This window comes from Peromyscus californicus, unplaced genomic scaffold (genome assembly GCF_007827085.1).
Source record: "Peromyscus californicus insignis strain IS unplaced genomic scaffold, ASM782708v3 Scaffold_5__1_contigs__length_169319896, whole genome shotgun sequence".
NCBI classification, from domain to species: domain Eukaryota; kingdom Metazoa; phylum Chordata; class Mammalia; order Rodentia; family Cricetidae; genus Peromyscus; species Peromyscus californicus.
The window spans coordinates 63495363-63521495 of record NW_026294573.1 but is presented as its reverse complement, the minus strand read 5'-3'; the positions used below and the strand labels follow the sequence as shown (position 1 = coordinate 63521495).

Below are 26133 nucleotides of genomic sequence, written 5' to 3'. Positions count from 1 at the left end.
TTTTCTATGCTACTCTAAGTAAATGCTAGAATTTGTGAACTGACTTTGTCTAGCTATAGCATAGTTTAGTTTACAAAAAAAAAAGGACCTTCCAGAGGGATAGAGGAAAAAGAAAAAAAAAAAAACCCTATGGTATAAATAATTCAGTTTAATCATAAGACTGTGTCTGCCATTTCTTGATGAGTCTTCAGAGTGCTTAAACTATGTACTGGTTTCAGGACACAGGAAACAGGGCTAGGAACTGGGTACCCAAAGATGAATGAGGATGACCTCTGCACTCAGGTGGTTTGGGGTACATGGTCCATTCTCCGGGAGTCTCCAATCTCTCCATTTTTCTTTAGAAACACATCTTTTTTTAATGAGGAAAGGCTAAGGTCGTATTCACCCTTACGTGATGCTATACTGAGCAAATGAATCTGTAAGACTGTACATTATAAAAAAAATAAAAAAGGGAGTCACAATAGATTAGGTATGAATTTAAGTAAAACACCTATTTCTGTCCATCTGCACTTAACATTTCAACATGGGATTTAGAGATGGGAAATACATCTTTTGTGTGCCTTGTAGTTCACATAAAAGCATGTACACACATACACAATGTATCTTTCAACATAACTACACATACACACTCCATTAGAAAGATACTGACAGATTTGTAAAACATGTTGGCCTTGCACTGCTAATCTCAGAATACATTTTTACTTAATTTATTTTTGCACTGAAGGGTAGCACTGGCCACCATCAAAGATCTGTCAGCATTTCCATCATAACTTTGTTTTCAGAATACTGGAGTACAAGTGCCAAAATACATATTTACAGTTTACAGACAGCAGTGGCTTTGTCTTCCTTTGAAATTGACTGCATCTTTACAAGGAATATTCAGGATGGCGGTGCCTACATAATGAAAAGCATCATATGAAACAGAGGAGGTTGAAAGATGTAGACTTCCAGCCCAAGACTAACCTACACCGTGGGAATTGATTCCGCCACATTCTTTGCAGCTGTAGTCATAGTTTGAGAGCAACAGTCCAAAGCAAGATTATTCTGATAATATATGTATATATATAAATATAGGAATACATAGCATTAGTACACAAAACGCTAAAGGTGGAAAGTAATAAGCATACAGCAAATTACTCTAGAGCTGACCACTTTCACAGAGAGAAAAATGAACACAAGCCACCAAGCACAGACATTGACCAATTCAACACTGAACAACCAACTCATTACATAGGTAGAGTTAAAGCATTTAAGAGTAAAATCGCTCTTAAATAAGTGTGTAACTACATTTGTAGGGTTTGAAATGGTAAATGGGATGTTATGCAGACCTAATAATTGTTGTTGTTTTTAAGTTTAGGTTGGTATACCTGCAAAAAGTACCAGCAACAATTGCTTTTGATAAAAGAAAAATTAAAAAAAAACAAATTTATTGGCTATTTCCACAAATCAGGTAATTATTCAGATCAGAGGTTCGCTTACCAATTTTTTTTAATTTATCTAAAGCCATCTCCTGATTCATAACTTTTATGCTTTTCCTAATTTTGACACAGATATATATCTTTGTTACCTAAGAGAGGGGGCAGACTATGGTGATGATATGAAGTAACTGTATACACTTTTGCTGCTAACATGATTGGTGTATCCTAAGATAGGAGAAGCCCCCCTCATACGCACACACACCTGTTGCAAATCAAAAGTCAAAAACTAATTTATAAGTGCATGCGTGTGTGGGATCTGTACAGTTTTTTCCTCCTCAAATCACAAGAGAAAAAAAGTAATGATAGTTTATCATACTCTTGTTGGTTCGAACCATATTCACATTCACCCAATTAATTTTATTTGAAACATATATATATATATATATATATATATATATATATATATATATATATATATATACATATATATGAAATTAAACCCTGCCATTTGCCCTTTGTGCTTAAAAGACCAAAGCCACTGTTAGGGTACACATGTGTCAAAATATTCTTAACAGTGTTCCAAAGTGAGTGTACACAGATGTGGCAGAATGGAGTGGTCTGCTTCTGGAGATGCGTGGCACCTCTTTGAGATAAGTTGAATGGGACTCATTACTTCTGTTTTTTCAAATCATATACCAAGAGCAGGAGGACCATTCCAAAGAAGACTAATTCTACAGCATGACTCTTAATCTGCCAGACTTTTACAGGAAATTCATTCTGCTGTCTGGGTAACAAGTTGGGAAGAAGTTGTTCTGAATTTCGTTATCCATGTACAAACTCACATTTCATGATATTCTGAAGACATCTGCATTAGCTAATGTTCTAGCTCTAATGTCATTACAATAGCTGCCTTTCTTCTTACTCCCACCCCTTTAAATTTTATTTCTTTGGGCATCAGGTGGTGGGGTAATTTTTTTTTTTTTATCTTAGTTCCTCCGTAACTTTAGGAACAACAAAAAAAGCCAAATCATATTTCACCACATAATTTGGTTAGAAAAATAAAAGTGGCCCAAACTGCATATGTATGTTTCTAGTTAAATTATACAGATACATTAGTTAAACCACTTACTTTTCTAGTTTAATGAGAATATGTGGATTTTGCAGTTAGAAACTGGAAAAGATTTATGAATGTTGAAAACATTGTTTTTCTTGTCACCTGTGAAGTCAGAAATAAAACACAACTAAAACCACAGAGTTCATCAACCACCTACTGTCCAAAATGACGTGGTACATATCTATGCAACTGTACACCAAAAAGTGGACTACACACCAAATGCTTCAAGTACAACTCATGCCAATCATCATGAGGAATCATAACATTCTTGAAATTTTATACACTTGTCCTCTAGGAGGACACTGCAGGAAAGCGATTTACAAAGACCATGGCTGTTTTATCATTTTTTTTAAAAAAAGAAAAAAAATAGTTTCTTTGGATAGAAAGAAACAGTGTAAAAAAATCTCCTTTTTAAAATGCAGAAATCGCTCCATTATTAATCTGCATTTACATTACCGCCTGAAAGAACGGGTCTGGGAAGACCATTTTCTGTGCAGACACTAGTTAATCTCTGCATGAAAGGACAGCATCTGTCGTGGGAACAAATGTGGGGGACACTAGGCTGTTAGCACACATAGAGACTTTCTTAAGGCTGATCCAGTGGCGAACCTTTGGATCCAGAAGTAGTTCTTCATTTCTGTTCTTTTCAGCTGAGTTCTGGTAACAACATGGAAGGTTGGCTGCTCTAACTTGGGATTCCTCCACTGCAGGGAGTGTAGAATAACGACACCCAAAGTACTTTTTTTTTTCTTTTTCTTTTGAAAATAGTTTGCCTTCTTCTGCATGCCACAGGACAGACTTCTAATTTCAAAACAAAGGAACAACAAGGACAAGACTCTCCCCCATCCCGACCACCTTTACCTTCACCTATACAGGAAGTCCTTCAGGAAACATCAGCAAGAGACTAAACAGATACCAATCTACAAGTTAATACATTGTCTGTCATGGAAGAATAACCGAGAATTTCCCCCAAAGAAAGGTTTTAATTTTTCAAACATAAAAGAGCCTAAGAGAATCAGATGAGAACAAACGAAAAACAAAAGAAAACCCCAAAACTCTGATTCCTGTCTTTGTTTTGTTTTCATGAGTACCACCCTGGCAGCTGTAGACAGGTGAAATGCTCACTAATAAATAGGTCCAAATGAAGAAAGTCTGCACTGCTGTTTTAGACAGCAGGACCAGAATCCCTTTGACGACGATGACTCTGTGGAATGCCTTTACTTCCATACTCACCTAACACCGCAGCAGTAAAAGAAACACGTGAGTGTTAGTGACAGCTCAACAGTGCTGGACCGTGGACAGTACAGGTACACTTTCGTTCAAAGTCCTACAGGTTTATTGACTAAGGCTAGACAGCAATTCAAATGATCCTATTTGGTACATCTACCACGTCCAAGATCATTACATGGATACAGCCAAGGACTGGGGCCTCAACGTTTAGGAAAAAAGACCACAAGGAAGAAAATCAAGGTGGCTATTTGGTCCGCCCCCCCCACCCCCCAGGGGACAACTGTGTCCTGGAACTGGAAAAAACAAAGGTGAAAAACATAGACTGCAACAAGTTAAAGGACTTGGAGAAAGTTGGTGGAGAGTGGCACGGTATTTGAGTAAGGTCACTGGGCTTGGGACGGCAAGGGCGCTGCTGCATTGAAAGAACATCCATGGGACCAAGTACTGAGAATGTCTGGTGGTGTCATCCCCTCACAATTTTATCTGTATGTGGTAATAAATAGATCAGTTATGTAATAAGGCAGTGTGTTGAATATGCATTCGTCCTGTGGAATGAACCACCACAGAAAGGTCCATGGTACCATACACATTCCTTAAGTTTTCTTGTGTTGCGTCTGCGTGTTTTCAAGGCTAGCCAGGCTAACTCTTCCTGGGATTTCCTTGGAGAGGTGCGTCCTCTGAGGCTGGTTTGCGTAACCTCTCCTTTATCAAGAGATGATGACTGGCTTTAAAGAAAAATAAAGCTGAAGGTTGTTTGATTTTTATTTTTTTTCCCTTTTGGTTGTATCATTCTGAGTGTTTTCATATAAACAACAACAACAACAAAAAATCACAACCAAAAAAAATAGTTTTTGATGCATCCAGTTGTTGTATCCTCAGGATGTTCCAGATGTTTCCAGGTAACTCTGTAATTTACGGACTGTAGTTTTGTCCAGCGAGCAAAGATCAAAATCAAATGTTGTATTTGTAATATGAAAGTGTCCAGTTTCTTCTATAAGGTTCACGATCTGGAGATGTAAAGAAGAAAAAGTATGGGTATAAGCAACAGACATCAAAGGCAAAGAGAAGGAGCCGGAGAACTCAAACACAGAACCAAGTGAAACATTCGTATTAATCACAACAAGGGTCACAACAAGGTCCGATGGCAACACTACCACCAAACGGCCTGTTAGTCAACTCAGTAAGTCAAAGATGTAGTAAGCCTTGACAATAAAACCCTCAAAGGGCCAGATCGCCTGTTTGTACTCTGCATACTCAACAAACCAATTCAAATGACCAACAGAACATTTCATTAAGATGGCTAGAGAGAGACAGCAGTTCAAGACCTTTTTTATTTAAACAATTAGTCCCCGACTCAAAAGACTATGACTATATTTACTCAGGCAGGAGGTGGAGGAAGGTGGATCTCTGAGTTCGAGGCCAGCTTGGTCTACAAAGTGAGTTCCAGAACAGCCAGGACTACACAGAGAAACCCTGTTTCAAAAATGGGGAGAAAAAAAAAGACGCTGTGCATAGGTGGCGTGCTTGTTAAGTTAGTACGCTATCTAGGAAAGGGATGGGGACTCACTCTGGCAAGCTTCATGAGAGGGCAGATGAGGCAAGAGGATGGATTTTCATGCTGAGGCTTCACTTGGCAACTTCCCTTCTTATTTGATTCTCTTTAGTTCAATTATCTTTAAAAACTGGTTATGATTACCTAGCCTATGACTTATTCAGTGAAGTTTTAAATTATGTAACATTAAGCTGGAAAACTGAAGAACTTAGAAACCTTTTTGTTTTGTTGGAGACAGGGTTTTTCTGTGTAACCACTCTGGCTGTCCAGGAAATCACTTTGTAGACCAGGCTGGCCTTGAACTCACAGAGATCCACCTGCCTCTGCCTCCCAAGTGCTGGGATTAAAGGCGTGCGCCACCACTGCCGGGCTAAAACCTTCTTTATTTTAAAGCTAGTTTACTGAAAGCATTTGTGAGTGAATCCCTGTGGGTCATAAAATGTGCTCCTGGTCACACACACACAAACACAAATGCACACACCTCAATCCAATTAATTGTCCAATTCCAGATGGAGCTCTGAAGGCTTCTTCTGACTCCTGGAACTATTTTTGAGAGCTAAAATGCTGTCTTTAATAACTAAACAAGGCCGGGCGGTGGTGGCGCACGCCTTTAATCCCAGCACTCGGGAGGCAGAGCCAGGCGGATCTCTGTGAGTTCGAGGCCAGCCTGGACTACCAAGTGAGTTCCAGGAAAGGCACAAAGCTACACAGAGAAACCCTGTCTCGAAAAACCAAAAAAAAAAAAAAAAAAATAACTAAACAAGTCACTCTGGTTGGGGAACCATGACAGACACTGCAAACTAACATGCATTTACCTTTCTAAAAGTTACCTATTTTCTCACAATGGCACGCCCAGCAGAAACGCCTGTCTCCTTAGACCATTTGCAGCACTTGTTAGAAGTCACTGGGCTTTTAGGAAAATTCTTGAGGTCATGGGCAAGGAGAGTGTGCCTTTTCTCTTCTGCTCTTCTTATTTGTAATGAAGATGCACGTTTGGAAGTATAACAGCTATCTTTCTCTCAAAAGATGAATACATGAAAGAGGCAGAACAGAAACCGAGTCTATATGCTTAGTGTCGTCTTCTAAACTCTAACATAGAGCCTGGATTACTTGGCTCCAGGCCTGCTGCTATGTGTTTAGGATGAAGTAGGGTAGAGTGCCTTACTGTGCTGCTAGACTCAGGCTTCTTTATTGTGTATCAGAAGATTATTAGAAGGGATGAGCCTGTTTATTGTTAAAATATATCATTTATACAGAACTACACAAGAGCTTATTACCATATAGACTTAGTGGCTAATGCTGTAATTTCAGCACTCAAGGAGGCTAAGGGGTAAGTATTCTATGTTCAAGGCCAACCTGGGCTATGGGACTGAGATTCTGTCCAAAGCAACAAAACAAAACAAAAACAAAAACAAAACAATTATTTCTACATATGTACAGACAAAAAACGAACCAAACATACAAAGTCACCAATTGACACAAAAGACCTTAAATGGACACACATTTGTTTTATTAGCTAAGAATTTAGAACTCTGGAAAAGTTACCACACATATGCACACATACGGAGACTCACAGCATAGCTATTTCTATACATATAAAACTTTCATGGAAGTCAGATACTTTATATACACAAGGATGAACTGGTTGAATTAAGGCATTCTTTCCTGAGCAAGTTATCTTTTTTCTTACATTATATAGGTAAGCTATGAGTCCAGTAAAAACTTGCAGATTTTAGTAGAGACAGCAGTTCTCAACATGTTCAACATCCCCTTTGCCAAACCTCCATCTCCAAAAATATTTACATTACAATTCATAACTTTGGCAAAATTATAGTTATGAAGCAACAACAAAAATAATTTTATGGTTGGGGGTCACCACAACATGAGGAACTGTATTAAAAGTTGCAGCATTAGGAAGGTTGAGAACCACTGTTATAAGAAATTGGGTATTATGGTGTACACCTGTTAGTCTAACTCACAGGAGGTTGAGGCAGGAGGATTGCAAGTTCAAGGCTTAGCAGGGTTACATGGCAAGATTCTGTCTCAAAATAATAACTATCAGACCAAAACAGGAACAAATAGCTCCCTCGGAGCTACTGTGATTAGAGATTTATAGAACGGAGGCAAATGCCAAGCAGTCTGGAGTTTCCACACCCGAACTGACGGTGGGAAAATGCCAAAGCACTAAGAACTGAGTCCTGACTCTGGCATTACGATCTGACTGCTCACCACTTGAACATCATGTGAACATCACTGTGTTCTCATCCGGAAGTTGGGGCTGAGTCACACACTCTGCTCCATGTGCCAGGCTGTCAGAGGAACCAAGTCAGATACAATGACCACTTGCTACAGAGATCAAGGCACTATGGTTAAGATTACCATATAAACAGAAATGTGTCTTTAATTACCTGTAGGGAGAAGTAAACAGCACAAGACTGTGAGGCTTGGTACATCTCCCTACAGCCCTCAATGACTGCCAGCCATTTCACTCCACTAAAACAAACTAAGCAAGAAAGAGTGACCTAGAAGGCTTCTGTGGCAACCCCAACTCCCACCCCCACCCTCCAAAAGTAACAGCCTAGACAGGAAACCATTGAAGAGAACTTAAAAATTGTGGTGAGGACATTGAAGTGTAACTCTCTCCACAATTAACGGCTTCTGGAGGGTGCTGATGGAGAAGGACGGGCCAGCGGGAGTTTGGCCATGCTCTACTAAGTACATGGGCAACACAAATTGGACTTCATTTTTTCTTTCTTTTTTTTTTTTAGGTGGGTGGTCACAAGGGTGGGGAGGTGGACCTGGGAGGACTGCGAAGTGTGTTGGGGTGCATGATGTGAAATTCCCAAATAATCAATAAAATATTACACTGGAAAAAAATGCAGGAAGGAAAACCCAGAAAGGCCTAAGTGAATTTGTTTTTAATAACTAAGAGTTTCAGGCAGAAGGTAGGAAAACGGATAAAGCCAAGTTGTCAGAATGACTAAAAAACCACAATGCAGAGACAGAAGTAGAGCCCAGCATTTGGTTTTGTGTTACTATTGTTTTGAATGACAGGGAATGCACTCTTTCAGGAAAACAGCTCTCCATGACTCAATATAGTTACTTACACATTACTTAGCAATAAATTGAAACGTGGATGACAAGAACTGTGTAGAAGAAAGTCACTTAATTTTAAATCACCGAAACTTCTGGCCACTAGGAAACGCACTCAATATAGTAAGGGTTTCCAGTACTCACAAGCCAGCCTCCCATCTCTGCTGCCACGAGATCTGACCCTTGTTATAGCACACACAGGAGTGGATGGAGCTAACCAAAGACCCCTGCATTTTCATGGGGGTTGTGAAAATACATCAAGGCAGATGCAAACACAGACCTAAAGCAGTAGCCAAGGCAAAGGCATTTGGGAGAGTTTAGTCTTGTTCATCAACAAAAAAGGCATTAATAGTTTGAGTTAGTGGAGCATGTACTAATGTCCTCAATTAAGGAAAGGCTCTGAAAGGTACGCACTTCTTTCCAGGGCTCATGATGCCAGAGCATCAGAAACACAACATTAGCATGTGTTATTTCAACCAAATAGGCCATAAATCCTGAAAACAACCCCCCCAATCCCTGAAAGACTACACTTGGCATTCCTAAGGGAATGCCCTATCTGCTCATGCAGTGTGGTTCAACTGTGGTGTCACTATGCTGCTTCACAAAGTGGTCCCAATGGCCACGCACGACAGCAGAAGAAGCCAGAGAGGCTGCAGATGAGAAAAGCACAGGAGGACAGGGTACATCTGGGAGTGGGAAAGGAAGAGGGTGTAAACTGCTTCACTGGGGAGGGGGTGGTGTCACCATGCAGCTGCCAGTTGTCTTGTGTTAACAGGGTAAGATCCACCTGCTACTTCAGTGGTTCCCTCTTCAAATTTATTTTTTATTTTTTGGGGTTTTTTTTTGTGTGACAGGGTTTCTCTGTGTAGCTTTGCACCTTTCCTAGAACTCACTCTGTAGTCCAGGCTGGCCTGGAACTCACAGAGATCCTCCTGGCTCTGCCTTCCGAGTGCTGGGATTAAAGGCGTGCGCCACCACCGCCTGGCCAAATCTATTTTTAATTATAAAAAGGTAGAGACATTATTTTTAGTCTAATTGTCTCATTATCTTTGTTCAAATACCAGGACAGGTTACTCCCCATCCACAGTGGCCACTCACTGAGTGGGAAGTCATGAACAACCTTTGCTTTGACTTTATCTATCCAGAATGGAGTTGGCCTGTTGTAACTCAGGTCTTTCATCTGTACATTGTGGAAACCATACTGCCACATGAAAACGTGAGCCCCACCTGAGCTCACAGGTGAGGACACCTGGCTCTAGTGTACAAGGAATTTTAGGACATGACAGGTAATTTCCCAGATTGAAGTAGTCATTTTAGCAGACTACTTCTCAGGAAAGATTCTTTGTGGTGCTAAGAATACTCCAGTATGCTACCCATCCCTGCAACTTTGACGACGTCTACAAGAAAACTAGATACCTATCTACGCTGACAAACTGTCCTTTAAGGAAGTCTTGGTTTCCCTAACTTTCTTTCTTCCTCCTCCCTTCCCCTTTCTTTATATGTATACATACATGTGTGTGTGTGTGTGTGTGTGTGTGTGTGTGTGTGTGTGTGTGTGTGTGTGTGTGTTCACTTTTTCTCCTTCAATAACAGAATGCAATCCCAGGCTAAATTGATGATGAGGCCAGAGATGTCCAACCTCATTTTGAAAGTAAATACGGAATGTAGAGTTTAACAAGGAAACAAATTATTGACCAAGGCTAGATGCTCACGCCCTTGCTTTGACTGTGCCTACTGAATTTTTAACCAATGGAAAGGGGCCATAGGAATATAGTCTTTCCTGATCTAATGCTTTCTTTTCATGAAATTAGATATTGAGAGCCAGGACAGCAGGCCCCCAGAGTAAAATAATGCTACTAGCCAGCTTTGGTGGGACAAATCAAATTGTCAGAATACAGTTTTGGAATAAGGATACATTAAAGGAAGAACCCAAGGATGCTATTCTGGCCTCAGCAGAAGTTTTGGTTCAGATGTGCAGTTCTGCACAGTAGAGGTTACACAGACTTCGTGGCATGCATTTCACCAGATGAGCAGTCCTCAAGGTAGAGAATAACATCAGCCCTCCACTGTGCTACGTTTTACAATATGAATTAATTAAGCAGTAAACCATGACAGGGCATATATCACAGTATCAGAATCACAAGCCTCAGTTGCATTACAAGGCAAATGGCCAAAGACAGAGCTTTCAACTGGCCTGGGAATGCAATCAGGGGGAAATGCTGTGTGCCCTGGAGTGCCTTTATGTCAGGTTAAAAATTCATAGATATTACTCTTTCCCTCTAGAATACTAAAGTAATCCACTTGTATGCCATTCTCAAGTAAGCCATCTACACTCACAGTTCTTTCAAAGGTCAAAATAAAGAACATTAGACAGAGGATGCCAATGATACTCCCAGGTGAGACTTGCCCAACCGCCAAGCTTGCAACCGGGGCCCAGTTTGGGCCTCAGTAGCTTTTTTTCTGACAACTGTTCTTTAGTAACTTAGAGTTACTGCTTGGGAGCAGATAGGCAGACCAGCTACCGGATTTACCATCAGCATTTAGTCAATGAGCAACTTTCTGTTCTATAAAAGAAAGCTGAAGAAAGTATAGTTGGTTTTCTGTATCCCCAGGTTCTTTGTCCTCAGATAAAACTCACTATGGACTGAAAATTCTTGGGGGGGGGGGAGAGACGTGTCTTTACTGAACTTGTCATTATTCCCCATACAATATAGGATAACAATGATGTGCGTGGCATCTGCATTGTATTAGGTTTAAGAAGTAACCCAGAAATGATGAGAATAATGGGAGAGATACATAGATACTATGCAAACAGGGCACCACCTGAGGGAGTTGAGGGCTCTGGTGATGGGTGAGAAGGATGAGATGATTACTAGTAAAGCGCTAACCATGCCTTAGTTAAAGACACTCAGATCCAGCTCCTCCACCTACGCTCATTTAAAAAGAAATGAAAAGCCTAGAACTTATCTAAAATGGAGAATCACAGGTCTACAGACAAAGTCGATTATTTCAAATCCTAGAAATAAAAGTTTATTAGACCAAGAGAAGTTGGCAAATTTGAGAGAATTTGTAGACTGAAGCAGAGATATACACAGAATATAAAGGCAACCATCAACCATCAATGTTTAAAAAAACAGTTCATATATTACAAAGTAGATTAAGTACTAATTTCAAGTCATTTTATAGTAGTAAAAAAATTGTAAGTGAAGCAATGCACAAATCTACTATGGAATCTGGAACACATAGCCTCCCAAGGGTTAGAGAAAAATTGCCTTATCAACAGCCACTGTTAATGGAATAAAGGCATGGACTGTACTTGTACAAGAACTAAAAACCACCCCTCTTATCTTTTCAAAACATCACATTGTGTTAATAGAAGTTTCCTCATGCTATGAGCATTCCAGAGTTGAGTTCATGATAATACAACGTATGCTGTACAAGATAAGGGAAATAAAAAAAAATATTTATTTTTCCGCAGAATAGAACTGGCAAAAGGTTGCTAGATTGAATGACAAATGTTTACAACACTGGACTTAAATTCTTATCACTGTTTTCCCATGAATCCAGAAGCCTGGTTCCCAAAGTTTCTGCCTTCTCCTGACCCTGCTCTTAGCCCACATATGCTATGAGCTGGAAGGAAGGAGCACGTGTGTCTGGTTTTAGTTTCATGAGTGCTCCAAAGGGCACCCTCAAATATGTAAGTCCTCCCCAAATACCTCTGCAGGCACAATTCCAGTTCTGTTGGTATGAGGTTGCGGTGGCTTCCGTGGGCTACCACACAACCCCAGGACAAACAAGGCCTTGAGGTTGGGGAAAAGGTTGTGCTAAAAAGCATTTCTCACCTGCTGCAGAATGTGTCTTTCCCTCAGTGTCATTAGCCTTCTGTGGAGTTCTACCAACTCATCTAGGTATGCCTGAAAGAGAAGGGTGGTCCCCAAAGAACAACACTTTAAAAGGCAGTTGTGAGAGTAAGAACATACACGTAGGGATGGTTTGGCAGTTAAGATCATGTACTGCTCTTGCAGAGGACCCAAGTTCAGTTCCCAGCACCCATGTCAGGCAGTTCACAGTTGCCTGTAACTCGAGCTCCAGGAGATCCAACACCTGACCTCCATAGGCACATACACACACACACACACACACACACACACACACACACACACACACACACACACACACACATTTTAAAATAAGTCTTAAAAAACAGAACATTCGTGTTGAGCTTAGGGTCTTCATCCCACCATGCTACACTAAGCTACATGGGACTCCGTGGTCATAGGCTTCTGCAGGTGAAGTTCCTTGCTCTGATTTTGACCTTTATCAAACCTGCCTCAAAATGTGGGAAGGCTATTCGCTTTTACATTCAAGTGAGTAGACTCAGTTTCCCACAACAAGGGCTCTGCAAGGAATCCTGGAAATCCAATGATGCATCATCAGTTTAAACTAATGATAGCAGAGGCTGTTTACATTTTTAATTCCTCAATCTCAAAAATGTTTAGATGAGGACAAAACACGTAAGCTTGAACATGGAAATATCAAAACACATTATGTTAGGAAAAAAATTCTTAATAAGAAGGATTAAAAAGTTCTCAGGTATTCCAAATGTTATATAAATGATCCCAGTAAATGACTAAAGAACAGAATATTCTATGAAATGCAGAAATCACTATGCAAATTAGTTCTATGTTCGAACAACTCTCCTTGCAAGGGCAGCTGAACCTCTCCTTCATATGTTCAGACTCATGAGTCCTCGTTAGCTGACTGCGTGGGGGCCTCAGGGCCAAGTTCAGTGAAGGCAAAAGGGGAAGATTACTGACATGTTAAACCCCACCCACAACAGGTGAGCAACATCTCTCTAAGTCTTACAGTTGGCATTTATATACATCATACACACAGAGAAAGCTTACTGCACAGGGCTCAGGCACCCTGTTTACTCATATATGGGATTTATTCTGCCTCGGCTACAATCTTCACATATCCCAATGTGGTAAGCCTGAAGTTCCTTGGTAAGGTGGGAATCATGACAAGTGGTAACAGAAGGTCATGCATAATACTGAAGAGAAGAGCAAGACAGGGGAAGGGACTACAAAACCCAGGGATGAAGTATCCACGCGGGAGTCTTGGTTACTTCTGGTGAAGACGGGACTCCAGAGAGCTAGCAAGAATGATGGAGGGGAGCACGAAGACACAGAGACATGCAGGCTGTAGCACTCCCAGGAATGGACTGGAAACCTACCTTGTCACATTCACCATTCTTTATTTGCTTATCTGATTTGCTTTGTTTGATTGGACTTTTCACTTCAAGAATCTAGGGATCAAAGAAAACACTAGTAAGTTTCATTTCAAGCACCTTCTAGCTAGCTACCCACAAAAAACAAAAGCATTCAAAATGCACAGTAACAGTGTTTCCCAAACAGCATTTCTCTATACATTTTTCATCCTTTCTAATCTTGTCCCCCCACCACCTCCACCCCCCAGAAAATAAATTACTTATATATTAAATGCTGAGTCAGAGCAGCAGAGCTTAGGGAAAACGGTGATGATAAGGAAACTGATCTAAGCTTCCCAGGGCTCTTTTCTTTCATGACAGCACTCAGGCATGCATAGCAGCTGAGTTATTTTGAGACTGCTGTCCCGGCTGGCAGGACTTTTCCCTGCTTATTCTGCTGCTTCAGCATGAGTCCTAGTGCTTGGTGGGCTCGGAATGATAAAACAAGCCTTGTCCTCTGGAGCACCTGCCTTTCAGATGCTAGCCGCTTACTCTACTAAGCGGATGCAAGTTTGGGAGTGAAGGTGGCCGTCCATCAGTTAGTCTGGGATCCTTTGACGGCACAAACAGTTGTATTTGAAGAAATGATGTGATTGTGTGTGACACAATGGCCAGTGCCTTTGCCTTCATCTGGACCAACTGGAATTCCACACACTGTTCTGAAGCTTGGGTGGGAGCTATGCTCATAATTAACAAAGAGAATACTACTATTTAATAGATACCACTGATTTATTATACAGGATCTTCAAAACTGGAGGTTCTGGGAGAAATATTTTTAAATCGCCCTAGCTTGAACAGGCTGGGGATAACTACATTTATTAATGAAGAGTGCTTACAAATATGCATACACATAAAAGCAGAGCAATTTATATTTCTCTCATCATAACCTCAATCCTATCATCAGAAACTAATATCAAAGGGGAAAATGCTAAGGATGTTTGTTCTTTTAAAGTCCCTTATCCCGCCTATTCTTCCCTGTACTGTTTCCTGTCCTAATTCAGAGTTTTGTTTCCTATCTACTACACAGTATATAAACGATCTTAAGAATGTGTTCACTTTTAATTTGTGGTGACAAAAGCATGGGACTGGATGTCTTGCCTTATCAGTTAACATCTTAGGGCCTACAAAAATAAATGGAAGAGACAATATGATAATGTCTGTATTCCCATTCGGCTATAAAATTTTATACTACTAATAAATAAGTATCCTGTTTGGCAATAATAAGATCATGGTATACAGGCATGAATACTCCTCAATAAAGTATTTCTCTCTGAGTTGAAAATATGCATAAATAGCGCGCATTCTAACAATCTTTCCCGAGATTCACATTTACGCCTTCATTTTTAACATTAAAATAAGCAAATGACTGATATGGCCAGGCTAACTTAAAATACTATCCTTTAGGCAACAGACAGAAATTACGGAATAGCACAGGCAAGGCAATCATTTTTAACATGCTCAAAAATCTCCCCTGCATTTGGAATTTCCTTCTCTTTATTGTTGCTAGAAAGGAGCCCTCGAGGGGAAACCGCGTAGAGACCTGGAATAAGTAGGTCGGTAGAGGGCACTCCCGGCCAGCTCAGCACCGGGCTGGGCCACACAGAGACAATCAGCAGTGATTGGAGGCAGGAAGGAGAGAGAAAGCAGCCCTGCCGTTTGCCTGGTGCTTCAGAGAACTGAATTTGTTCCCATCACATCTGCCCCTCCCACGGCCCCATCCCCCACGCCTTGCTCTCCAAGTGTCTGAAGATGCTATATTTGCAAAGGAACTTTACAAGCTAGGTTTAGGTAGTCCTGCAACCTCTCTTCAAAGCAGAAAACAGGGAGAACATTTGGGTGCTTAAGTCCAACTCCACACATTCCGAAAGTGTGACAGCACGGAAGCCCCAAATGCATGGAAACAAACCCTAGTTTCTTTCTCCTGGGGCCCTGGTAGCAGGAACAAAAGCTCCGGGTGTCAGTGACCCGCCTCAAGTTACGGAGTGGCTGCCCAGAGAGGCCTCAGCTAATCTTCCTTCTTTGATCTCTCCCTGCTCCAAAATAAACAGCTTTGTCAAAACCTCATTCTGAGAGAACTGAGCCATGCTGAAGACAATTGTTTTACTTATGATCACTTCTTATCTTCAGGGACTGACTCCAGAATATAAAAAGTACAACACCTTGTCTTCCACAGGCTTATTTCAAACCAGTTTAACTGGATAGATTCTTTTGAATTTCACCCATGCCTGGCAGGTGATTTATGATATTCTGAATATTAGCTGGATTCAGTGATTACTTCCTCCCTTCCCCATACTACGTGCTTGGCTAAAAAGATGGGGGTTGTTTGTTTGTGCTTTATACAAGGTGTGTTTGTGGGGGGGGGGGAGCTATCTTTGGTTAAGTGATAATTAAACTTTTTATTATTTACCAATACACTAAGTAGAGGGAAAAAGCCACCCAATGCACTGAATTAAAACACCAGCAGACATGGTAATCACTGAATACAGAGGAAGTAGTACTTCATCCTTACTCTGAGGATCTGGCTTGGGAATCAACGTTTCAAGATTCTATTTTTCTGGATTCTTTTGTGAGAAACGTCAAGTCAATCATGGAGCAGATGGACTGTCTATTGGCAGGCTTTCTATGTTAGCCACTATTAACTCCCAATAACGCTTCCATTCACTTCTTTGCTTTGTTGACATGTGGCTCTAGGTTCTTTCTTCCTTTAGTAGATAGAAAATTAACTACTCAATTAGCACTTTATCCCTTCCTTAGACCCTGGAGGTTTGAGATGAGGCAGCAGACAGTTTTGCTGTGTCGGATACCCAGAGTTGCAAGATCCTTATCAAGTATGGAAAGAGGGCAGATTGATGGCTTGGAACTAGAGTGTTCCATAAGGGTTCTTATGGTGAAGGCTTGGTTCCTACTACAGAATGTTCAGAGGTGGGGATCTGAGTGACTAGATCATAAGGGCTCTGTCTTCATCAACAGATGGCTCTACTGACATGCTAGTAAGTTGATAGAAATTTGGAAGATGAATCTGGCTGAAAACAGTGGGTCCCTGGAGGTCATATCTTATTTCTATGCCCTTTTCTCTTTCTCTCATGCTGTTTTTTGTTTACATGAGGTTTGCTCATCAAATTAATCCAACCATGATGCTCTACCTCATCATAGGTTAAGAACAATGGAGCCAGGTGACCACAGGCTAAAACTTCTGAGACACTGAGCCAAAACACAACTTTTTACCTTAAAATTGTTTTTCTTGGGTATTTTGTCACAGCAATATAAAGCTAACTAATACACTTGTCGATGGGTATGGAGGGTAAAACTCGGGGATTTTAAAATCAAGCCTTTCCTGTTTTCACCACCCTTTTTATTTGATGTGAAGTTTCATATGCCCCTGTACCACCCCATGCTTGTATACATGAGCTCTCTAGTGCATCTTCCCTTATACAGTCAGCTAGAATACTAAAAACATTCCAGGATGAAATTTAAGAGACATTTGGGGTTTTAAGAAAATTTTGGTGTCTCATCACACAACAGAAATACTAATGATACTTTTTAATGTCTTTGAACACTAACTTAAAGGGATCCTATCACACTTGACCCACATCAGGTAACTGGGGTTAAGAAATCACTACTGATTTTCAAAATCCCTTTCTTGCTCTTAGCTTCAAGACACAGGCATGAGGAGGAGGTAAGTGCTCCTGTTGCACACAATGCCCTACTCCAGACTAGTTAACACGGAAAGCATATGGATTTTGTTCTTACGCTCATAGGTGTACTGAGAAAGGGACACACAACTGAGTAGTATTGGTGAAATGATGCTATGCATGTGAGAAGCTACACGTATCAAATGAACATTCCAAGAAAATCGTAGTATACTATATTTAATCAGATAAAGTGTATTTTACCCTCCCAGATAGATGATATTATTTGTTTGTGGTCTGGTTTGCTAGACGGGTAACAATTTTGGTAAAGAATCTACACTTTTCCCAAGAACCAAAGTCAGTTCACTAGTGCCCATTCAGGAAGGGCAAGACAGGTGCTTGATGGAGCCACGTTTACATGGCAAGTCATCTGATCACAGTGCCTGGAAGAGATGCTGAAGACAGCTGGAGAGAGCATAAAGGCATGCCCATCTAAACCTAGACATTCCTACTGCAAGAATCATAATTCTGATATACTATTCCCTGGACATAGAAAAAAGGCCTACATAGGGTTAGATTCAACATAAGATGTCAAGGTCCTAATTCTATTCTTTTGCCAGCTTTTACTAAAGCACACGTTCATAAAATAGTTGAAGTATCTAGTATCTAGCTAGTTCTCAGTTGACTGGTCACGATGTTTTCCCCTGGAACTCTTGGCCTGTGGCAGAAGGCAGCTATGCTGGGATGCAGGACGGCCAGACAAACAGCATGGCTGGTTGTTGAGATGGGGGAAGCTAAGTCAGCAAAGCCAGGCTAAGAATGAGGAAGCTGGACCCCACTCCCATGTAGGACAGAAACTACAGCTAAGTAGCAACAGTGCAGGTGCTGCTCCTACCAACAATGAAGGATTTAGGTTGCAGACAAACTTATAAATGATGAATTTTAAAATCTAAGTGAGCACTGCCTCTTTATACAGAACACAAGAAAGAAAATATCCTCACAGCAGTAATACAACATTTTCCAACTAAAACAAAGATCACTAATTCAGGGGCAAGATATTTTAAATAGCAGAACATTTATGAAATGGAATAATTTTAGAAAATGCAACCCTTTAATTTTCATGTTAATATTCATATGGCAACTTGAATTAAGCAATTATTGCAGAGGTCATAGGAAATCTGCCTCCACAAAAAGATAAGAATAACTTACTGTAATGAGTATCAACTCAATGCATAATGGGACTTTTACAATATTCATGATGCTTGAAAACAGTTTATTTTAGTAAGTAATGAAAATATCCCAATCTCGCTCATTTATTTAATACAAGCTCTTCATCACAGCTTTCAGAATTCTGTTTAGACCTTATCTGAATAGCTATATTCTGAGTTGACTATCAAATTAATAAGCTTTCTTTTAGCTCAACTTGTAGCATGATAATAATGACTGTTTTGTTAATTGTTCTTTGCACTCCCAAGTAACAGTTCTTCTCTCTTGAATGAGAAACTGAGGCTGAGCAGCTACAATAAACATGTACATACACTGAGTGCCAAGCAGATGCTGCCCACTGCCTTTACACACACCGTTGTCCTTCTATTAAGCTGCAGGGTGCTAACATTATTTAATGAAGAAACTGCGGCATATCAAAGTGTATCCCCCACCAGTCAAACTAGGCTAGTCCCATAAGTCATGTTCTTTCTAATTAAGTCATCTATTTATGCTAAGGGATAAAATACAGAGAAGTTGAGAATGTGGGCAACGTTTTGTATCACCCTTCGTTCCTGCATCTAGTTAACTCATCCACCCAATGAAGCACACTCATCTTATGAACAGAGAAGTGCTCTCTCCCCATGGGCTCTTTTTAATGCTGGGTAAGGTTGAGAATTCCCATTTGTTTGAAGTAAAGAGGACCTTTGTTGAAAATTAAGAGGTAAAACAGTTATATGCTGGATTAAAAATGATTATGGATAGTCCTATAGAATCTTGCTGAGTACAAAGCCCACAATCTACCTGGTTGTTGTTAGTTTTCAATAATGGCGGCGGGGGTTCATGATGGAGGGGTGAAGAGGCGGAGCTGCTTTCACTGTCGCTGCCGTCACTCAAGCTGACCCTGAGAAGAAACACCAAACAGTCACATGCCCCACCACCGACAGAGTCAAGTATCATGAAAAGCAAGGAAGGCAAACATCGCCACTGAAAGGCTGCTTTGAACACACAACCGCTGGCATCTGTTGGTACTTGCTCCTATCTGGAAGCCCTCAGGTGAGTCCACTGCTGGTGTGCTTCCAATGATCCCAGTCTTGGCAACTGACTAAACCGTGACTTAGAAATATGTGTCCCCCCCGCAGCTCTGGTTACAGATGTAAAATGGAGGCTCAAGGATTCATAGCCCAGTAATGTGACACAAGCCACCACCTGAGCTACTGTGGGGAGACTAGCATTCTAGAAACACTATTCATCATTTCTACTGTGTCACAATTCAGTGATGTCTCCACTACAAAACATGAGTACAATAATGTGCTACAAACACATCCTGGACACAAACTGTTTCAAATATCACTGTTTAAAAAAAAAAAAAAAATCTCTCAACATCTAGAGACAACAAAAAACACCACTCTCTCATTTATTTTTTTCTACTGAGAATAAAATGGAGCTTTTTCCTAGCTAGAGAGGAGACGGTGCTTTCTTCCGCTCATTCGAATGTATGCCCTCATTCAGGAGGGCGTTTCAGTGTCTGCTCCCTCTCTGGTTATACAGTAACCTGATATAATATTCTTCTCAGAGATAGCAAATGCTATAGAAATCAGCACAGTTTTTCTTTCGCTCTGAATAGGCAATCACATCCTCCTCGCTCTATTATACATTCAGACAGACGCGATACAAGATAGGAGACAAAAAGGATACATTGGGACAGCCTTTTAGCAAAAACTGATGGAACTTGTTTTTCTTAACTAAATTACATTAATGAAGTGTTCTGTTGAAGCGCTGCTTTCAAATGCTTCTCGACTGAAGTGGAGGGCTGAGTATTTAAACTGATTAAACAGTTGAGACGGCACAAGTGCTCTGGAGATCAAATGTTAGATGGAGTCGTCCCACTAACAGTGTGTGTCAGGTGGCGGAGCGAGGATGTGTCCCTAGTAATGTCCGCTCACATCAGGCAACTCACAAACAAGTAACGTGCGATCGAAGCCACACCGACTCTGGGCTGGACTGGGCCACCAGATCTCCCACACAGCAACTTAGAAAATTACATGAAAGGGGGATGAGTTCCTGTGTGTGTGTGTGTGGGTGGTGGTGGTGGTGGTGGTGGTGGTGGTGGTGGTGGTGGTGGTGGTGGTGGTGGTGGTGGTGGCTGTTGTTGTGCTGGTGGTGGTTTTTCAATACACTAAATTGGAGAGCAGCCAGTGGTTGGGATTTTGACTAGTCAAAGTCAGTTCCTAAACACCACGGTTCACCTCATTTTTAGGTCCTTTTGATCTACCAGTTTCCTTCTTGTCAGATCAAAGAAGACACTACAAGGCCAAGTCTGTGAGGGTCCTGTGAAGGGACTGTATGCAGACGCACTGTGGAGGCTAGTCTGTGAGGGTCCTGTAGAAGGACTGTATGCAGACACACTGTGGAGGCTAGTCTGTGAGGGTCCTGTGAAGGACTGTATGCAGATTCACTGCAGAGGCTAGTCTGTGAGGGTCCTGTAGAAGGACTGTATGCAGACGCACTGTGGAGGCTAGTCTGTGAGGGTCCTGAAAAAGGATTGTATGCAGATGTACTGTGGCGGCTAGGCGCAGAAGTATGTCAGAAGTCTATCTTTGTAAGGCAGAGCCATTGATAGGGTTTCCATTCTGTGGAGGGGCAGCTTGTCTCCAACAAAACCAGTGAATCACCAATTAGGAAACATACAGTCTGCTCCCCCTGGATTCCCCTTGTCTTAGGTATTTCAGGGCCATCTACACAGTAATGGATAATGGGCAAAGATTTATTGCAATATATTATAAATGTAATTGGATTTGAAGTTCAAGTAGATTCATATTTTCTACTCATAACACATTAAAGTGTGCATGCCTATTTGTTTTTCTCATGATAAACAAAATCCTCAAGGCAATTTCAAGTTGACTATTAATTATAAGTGACATGAATTACCATCTTCTAATGTAGAATTATGCCTCACAGCATTAAAGCTACTTAAGGAACCTAATTGTCAGCACACTTAAAAGGAATTTATTTGCTGGAAAACACACACAGGTGAACTTAGTTTTAATTAGGTCACAACATAATTCACTGGAGCCAATTATGTAGTTCTAACTATAAGCAGCAAATGCTGTTTCTCCACACGTGGAGCCCCCACCCCAAAGCAACAGGTCTAGAGCAACTCTTCAGATGAATTTGCTACATGTCATATACTTTCAGATAGCACGGACTTCTGACATGGCTTCTTCCTATAGAGGCTTTGGAGGAAACCTCTTCTAAGGAAAAAGGAAAAAATGGTTTCTTATAAAAGTGAACACAAACGTACCAGTTTCAGGGGAATGCAGCCATTGGCTGTGCCCTCCCTCCCTCCTATTTGAGATGGAGTCTCATGTTACCCAGACTGGCCCCAATCTTGATAGAGAGCTGAGGAGGACTTTGAACTTCTCATCCTCCTGCCTCTCCCTCCTAAATACAGGGATTATAGGCAATGTGCTGAGGACCAAACCCAGGGCTCTGACAATGCTGGGCAGACATGCTACTGACTTAGGGACAGCCCAGTCACAGTTGCTGCCAGGGTTCAGGTGTTTGTGGTTTACCTAGGGAACCAGTGTGGCTCCTCTGCAGGGAATCTCACCTGCGGCTTCGGCTTCCTCCTCTATTTACAGGTCTTTCCATCTCAGAGTCATTGTCATTATCCTCTGCCTCGTCAGACTCTTCCTCGTTGTCATCAGAGTGCAGATCTTTCATGATAGACCTCAAAGGACCTGAGTGGTGACAGGAACCACAGGCAATCAAACAACACTTCAAACCCACTTGACCATATTAGACACTGGGGACTGCTTGCAGTTCTGACCTCTGGCTAAGAACAATCATTATCCTGTACGGTCAAGACTCCACAACCAAATCCAGGACACCTTCTGGATTATAATCTCTACTTACACATGACTGTTTTCATCAGAGTCCCCAGAATGTTTATTAGGAATCCTAAATTGGGGCTGGAGATGTAGCTCTAGCTACATCTGCTAGAGCTGCTCTGCTTGGGAGGACCCAAGTTTGATTTCCAGCATCCAAATGGTAGCTTATTACTCTGTAACTCCAGTTCCAGGAAATCTGACATCCTCTTTGGACCTCCTCGGGCATCAGGCATGCACAAGGTTCACAGATATATGGGTAAGCAAAACACCCATACACATAAAATATAAAAAGAAAAAATTAAAGAATCTCCATTTCACAGGATTTTTTCTGCATAATTTTATTCTTCCCACCCCAAGTCACAAAAAAAAAAAAAAAACAAACCACAGATCTATTAGTAAACAGGATGTTTTGTTAAGTTGATCCATGTACTGAAACACTGAGATTAATAAATCACTGTGGTTGTAGCTGGTTCTTGGCAATGCAGCCTTTGTGTGGTAGTTTCTGATCTATTAAGATTTAGCTGCTCCTTTATTTCAAGGTCAATTTCAGGTCAAGCAAGCATTTTAGTCAAGTTCAGGTTATAAAGTGTTTCAACACCATGGTGTAATGTCCTATCTCTGATCTTCTTATTGATCTTGGACAGCAGATCTGGTTGCAAGAACTTTATGTGGCCAATTTTCACCTTACTTTTAAAGAAATTCCTGGCAAAATATCAGCATGTATTAGCATAACTAAGACTATGTAATAAATCATGTGCTCAGAAAATCCAGACAATATCTAGTATTAGATGGGGGTTGGAGGAACTGTAACTAATTTTATTTAGGACCAGACAAAACTGAAAACACATACACACTGATTAGTGTTGCTTTCCCTCTGTTTTACTATTCAAATTGTGATGGAAAAAAATAGTCATTCTTTAATTTTAACAGAAAATTGTAAAGGCATCTAAGGAAGGTGCATTTTCATTCTGGCCTGGGCAATCCCCAAAGTCTAATAGGACTATCTGAGCTGTCACTAAGCAGTCCCTTCTAAAACATGCGCCGACTCCCTGCAATCTCACATTCTGCAAACTCAGATTTCTCTGCTTTTGTAGTGGGCTTACTTCTTTGAAAGCTAATGAAACAAGATTTCTGAATAGCCAAAACTATCACTGCCTTTTATTATATATTTTCTTGGAAGCTTAGCCTTAGTCCAAATACACACAACAATTTAATCCTCTTTCAAAGCATGCAAGGCCACTTGGAATTCAGTGTAGTCAATGAGAACGGCGATGTTCACTATGATACTAGAAAACAAGTTACTCTCTGACATTCTTCAATTGTGTAAAAATAAAGCAGAGCCCACTTCTGGAGACTTTACACACACATTAAAAATATGCTTCATTATACATTCTGGTTTAATTTATCTGGAGTTTTGGTTAGCATGTGACTATGAATAGAGAAATATATATTTAAAAACAGCAAAATGCACTTTTGCTTAAAAACTCTACTAAAATACAAAAAATAAAATAAGTAAAATGAGAAGTGTTCAAGGATGAAGAATGGGGAGCCCATGTCAGTGCCTCTGAGGTGGGTTTACTGGAGTATTTCCTCTGGGAACTCCCTGGAATGGGTTGTGTCTATAATCCATTTGTGAGATGGGAATCTGACGGCAGGGACTGGAAAAGGGGGGACTTTCTAGAATCAGGCCTCATATATGAGAATGATACTCAAGTGCATTCCTGGGGGAAATAAACACAACTGCATAAAAGCCAAGTTACCATTCAAATAATAAAACAGTAGAAGATAGGTCATAAATCAACTCATTAGGCTGTTTTATGGGGAAAAGATTTCATTAGCCAGGGAGCTGTTGATACCTTGTTGCCTGGTCTGGGATGGTGTGAAGCTGGAGCTGGAGCTGGAGCTGGAGCTGGCAGGGCTGGGTTGCTCTGACTTTAGAGAAGAAGAGAAAAGCATCGTCATTACATTTATGGGATATTACACACTAAAATGAAAATGACCTCTGTGCTCAAAGCAGCCTCTACAGAACGTCTGATGCTGTGCAAGGAAAATGACCACACATATCACTTTGTTAAAAAGCTAACACAGGAGAGTTGTAATGTCATTTTTTTCTTTGACAGTCTTGTTTTTATCAGAAGACGCATATAAAATGTCAAGGATGAGAAGATAATTGCCTGGATGCTACATGACTTCACCCCTTGCTCACTGCCATGCAGAGCTCCTCCTAAGGGACACATACCTTCACTGTCCTTTCCATGAAGTTTGATTGACTCAACTGGTTCAGATGTAGTAGTCATGAGGCCCCAAGGTCATTAGTTCAATAACATTATGAGCCAGTTAATTTTATTCTGGTCTAAGGCCACGAACCAACTAACCCCACTCACCATGAGTTCACAAATGGAGGCCAATATTCATAACATCCAGTCAAGTCCCACAAACAAGTCAAGGGAAAAATGTTGCCACTATTTTAAGAAGAAAAATGCCCTTTAATTTCACAGCTTGTGAATTAGCAGAACAGCCTCACACATTTTTGCCTCCTCTGACTCTCCATGATCTTTTCTCATCCTCTAGTATCCAGAAGAAGTTCTACATCCAACTCTTGGACACAACCAAATTCAGTTTTCTTCCTTCTCAAACCACTAACACCATTGAGAAGCAGGTCATATGCTTATTCCTAACATGCTGCGCCACTGAGACAGTTCCTGTGCTGTGTTCTCCCCAGACAAAGTGTAGACACAGCACTTTGAAAGCCCTGTGCTTCATGTTACTTCTTCCATACTTAGCAGAATGCACTGCATACTGCAGACCATCCTTATCTGTGACTTAAAGCAGCATTACAGTCCATCTGCTCCACTGTCTAACGGTTTTCACAACAGAGTTTATACGGCTTGAAGAAGGGTCAACATCAGATGCATGAAGAGAAATGTGCAAGACATGGACGACACCAACAACATACTTGAGTTTTGCATCTTAAAACAAAGCTCATGCTTTAAGTAACTTAATAAAGCTGATGTGTTTAGTTATAAGAATGGACTGTCTTTACCCATTTCTAATTTCCTCCTATTTTCAAATACATAGCCATGTTATTTCCAAAATATGAGGTGTTCCCATGTACAGGACACATGCTCTTTTTTTCCTTTGCTAAATGCATAATCCAGCTGGAATACAACTACAAGCACAATCAGAAGACACAAAATGAAACGACCATCTCAGTTCAGTGTGTACAACAGTTTCTCACCATTGAATTCTTTTCATTCCCCCCTCCCAGCAAAGGAGCGCCCGCCCCCCCCCCCCCTTCCTAAAGCAGCACTAAGCTCCATAGAATGGGACATGAGGAAGCACTTTTGGGCATTCCTGATGCACACTTCACATTCTCAGGGTGGATGGGAAAACAGGTGTCAGCAATCTAACTCATTCTGCAGGAAAAAAAAGGCAGACACAACTTCTAATGAGAAGCAGGCGCTCACCCACTCTTCACCACTGCAGGATTTGCTTGGGAATTGTACAGTGTCTTATACATCACGCTTTGCAAGCTACAACACAGAGTTGGTTTACAGGTGCAAGTGCCTCTGTGAGATACTCTTCACTTCTGTTAGGTGGTTCTTCCGTGGTTGAGCCCTAATGGCAAGTTTCACAATTGAAAGGACATTCAGTACAATGCCCATCTGTAAAAACAGCTCTCTCAAGGCCCAAGGAGCACGCCATCTCCTTTCCAAATTGTTCTTTCCAGCC

At 41.0% G+C, this 26133-nt stretch overlaps 1 protein-coding gene across 2 annotated transcripts in view; it reads right to left on the bottom strand.

Moving 5' to 3' along the window:
• Positions 1-461: 461 nt before the first annotated feature.
• Positions 462-26133, bottom strand: part of Mllt3 (MLLT3 super elongation complex subunit) — a 290749-nt gene continuing 265077 nt past the window's right edge. For both annotated transcript variants that reach the window (XM_052715857.1, XM_052715858.1), the window contains exons 6-11: positions 24258-24333; positions 22122-22251; positions 19313-19412; positions 13644-13715; positions 12250-12321; positions 462-4769 (exon numbers count right to left, since the gene is read on the bottom strand). In XM_052715857.1, coding sequence (XP_052571817.1) covers positions 4638-4769; positions 12250-12321; positions 13644-13715; positions 19313-19412; positions 22122-22251; positions 24258-24333 — 582 coding nt within the window. In that variant the 3' untranslated portion in view covers positions 462-4637. The remainder of the gene's footprint in view (positions 4770-12249; positions 12322-13643; positions 13716-19312; positions 19413-22121; positions 22252-24257; positions 24334-26133) is intronic.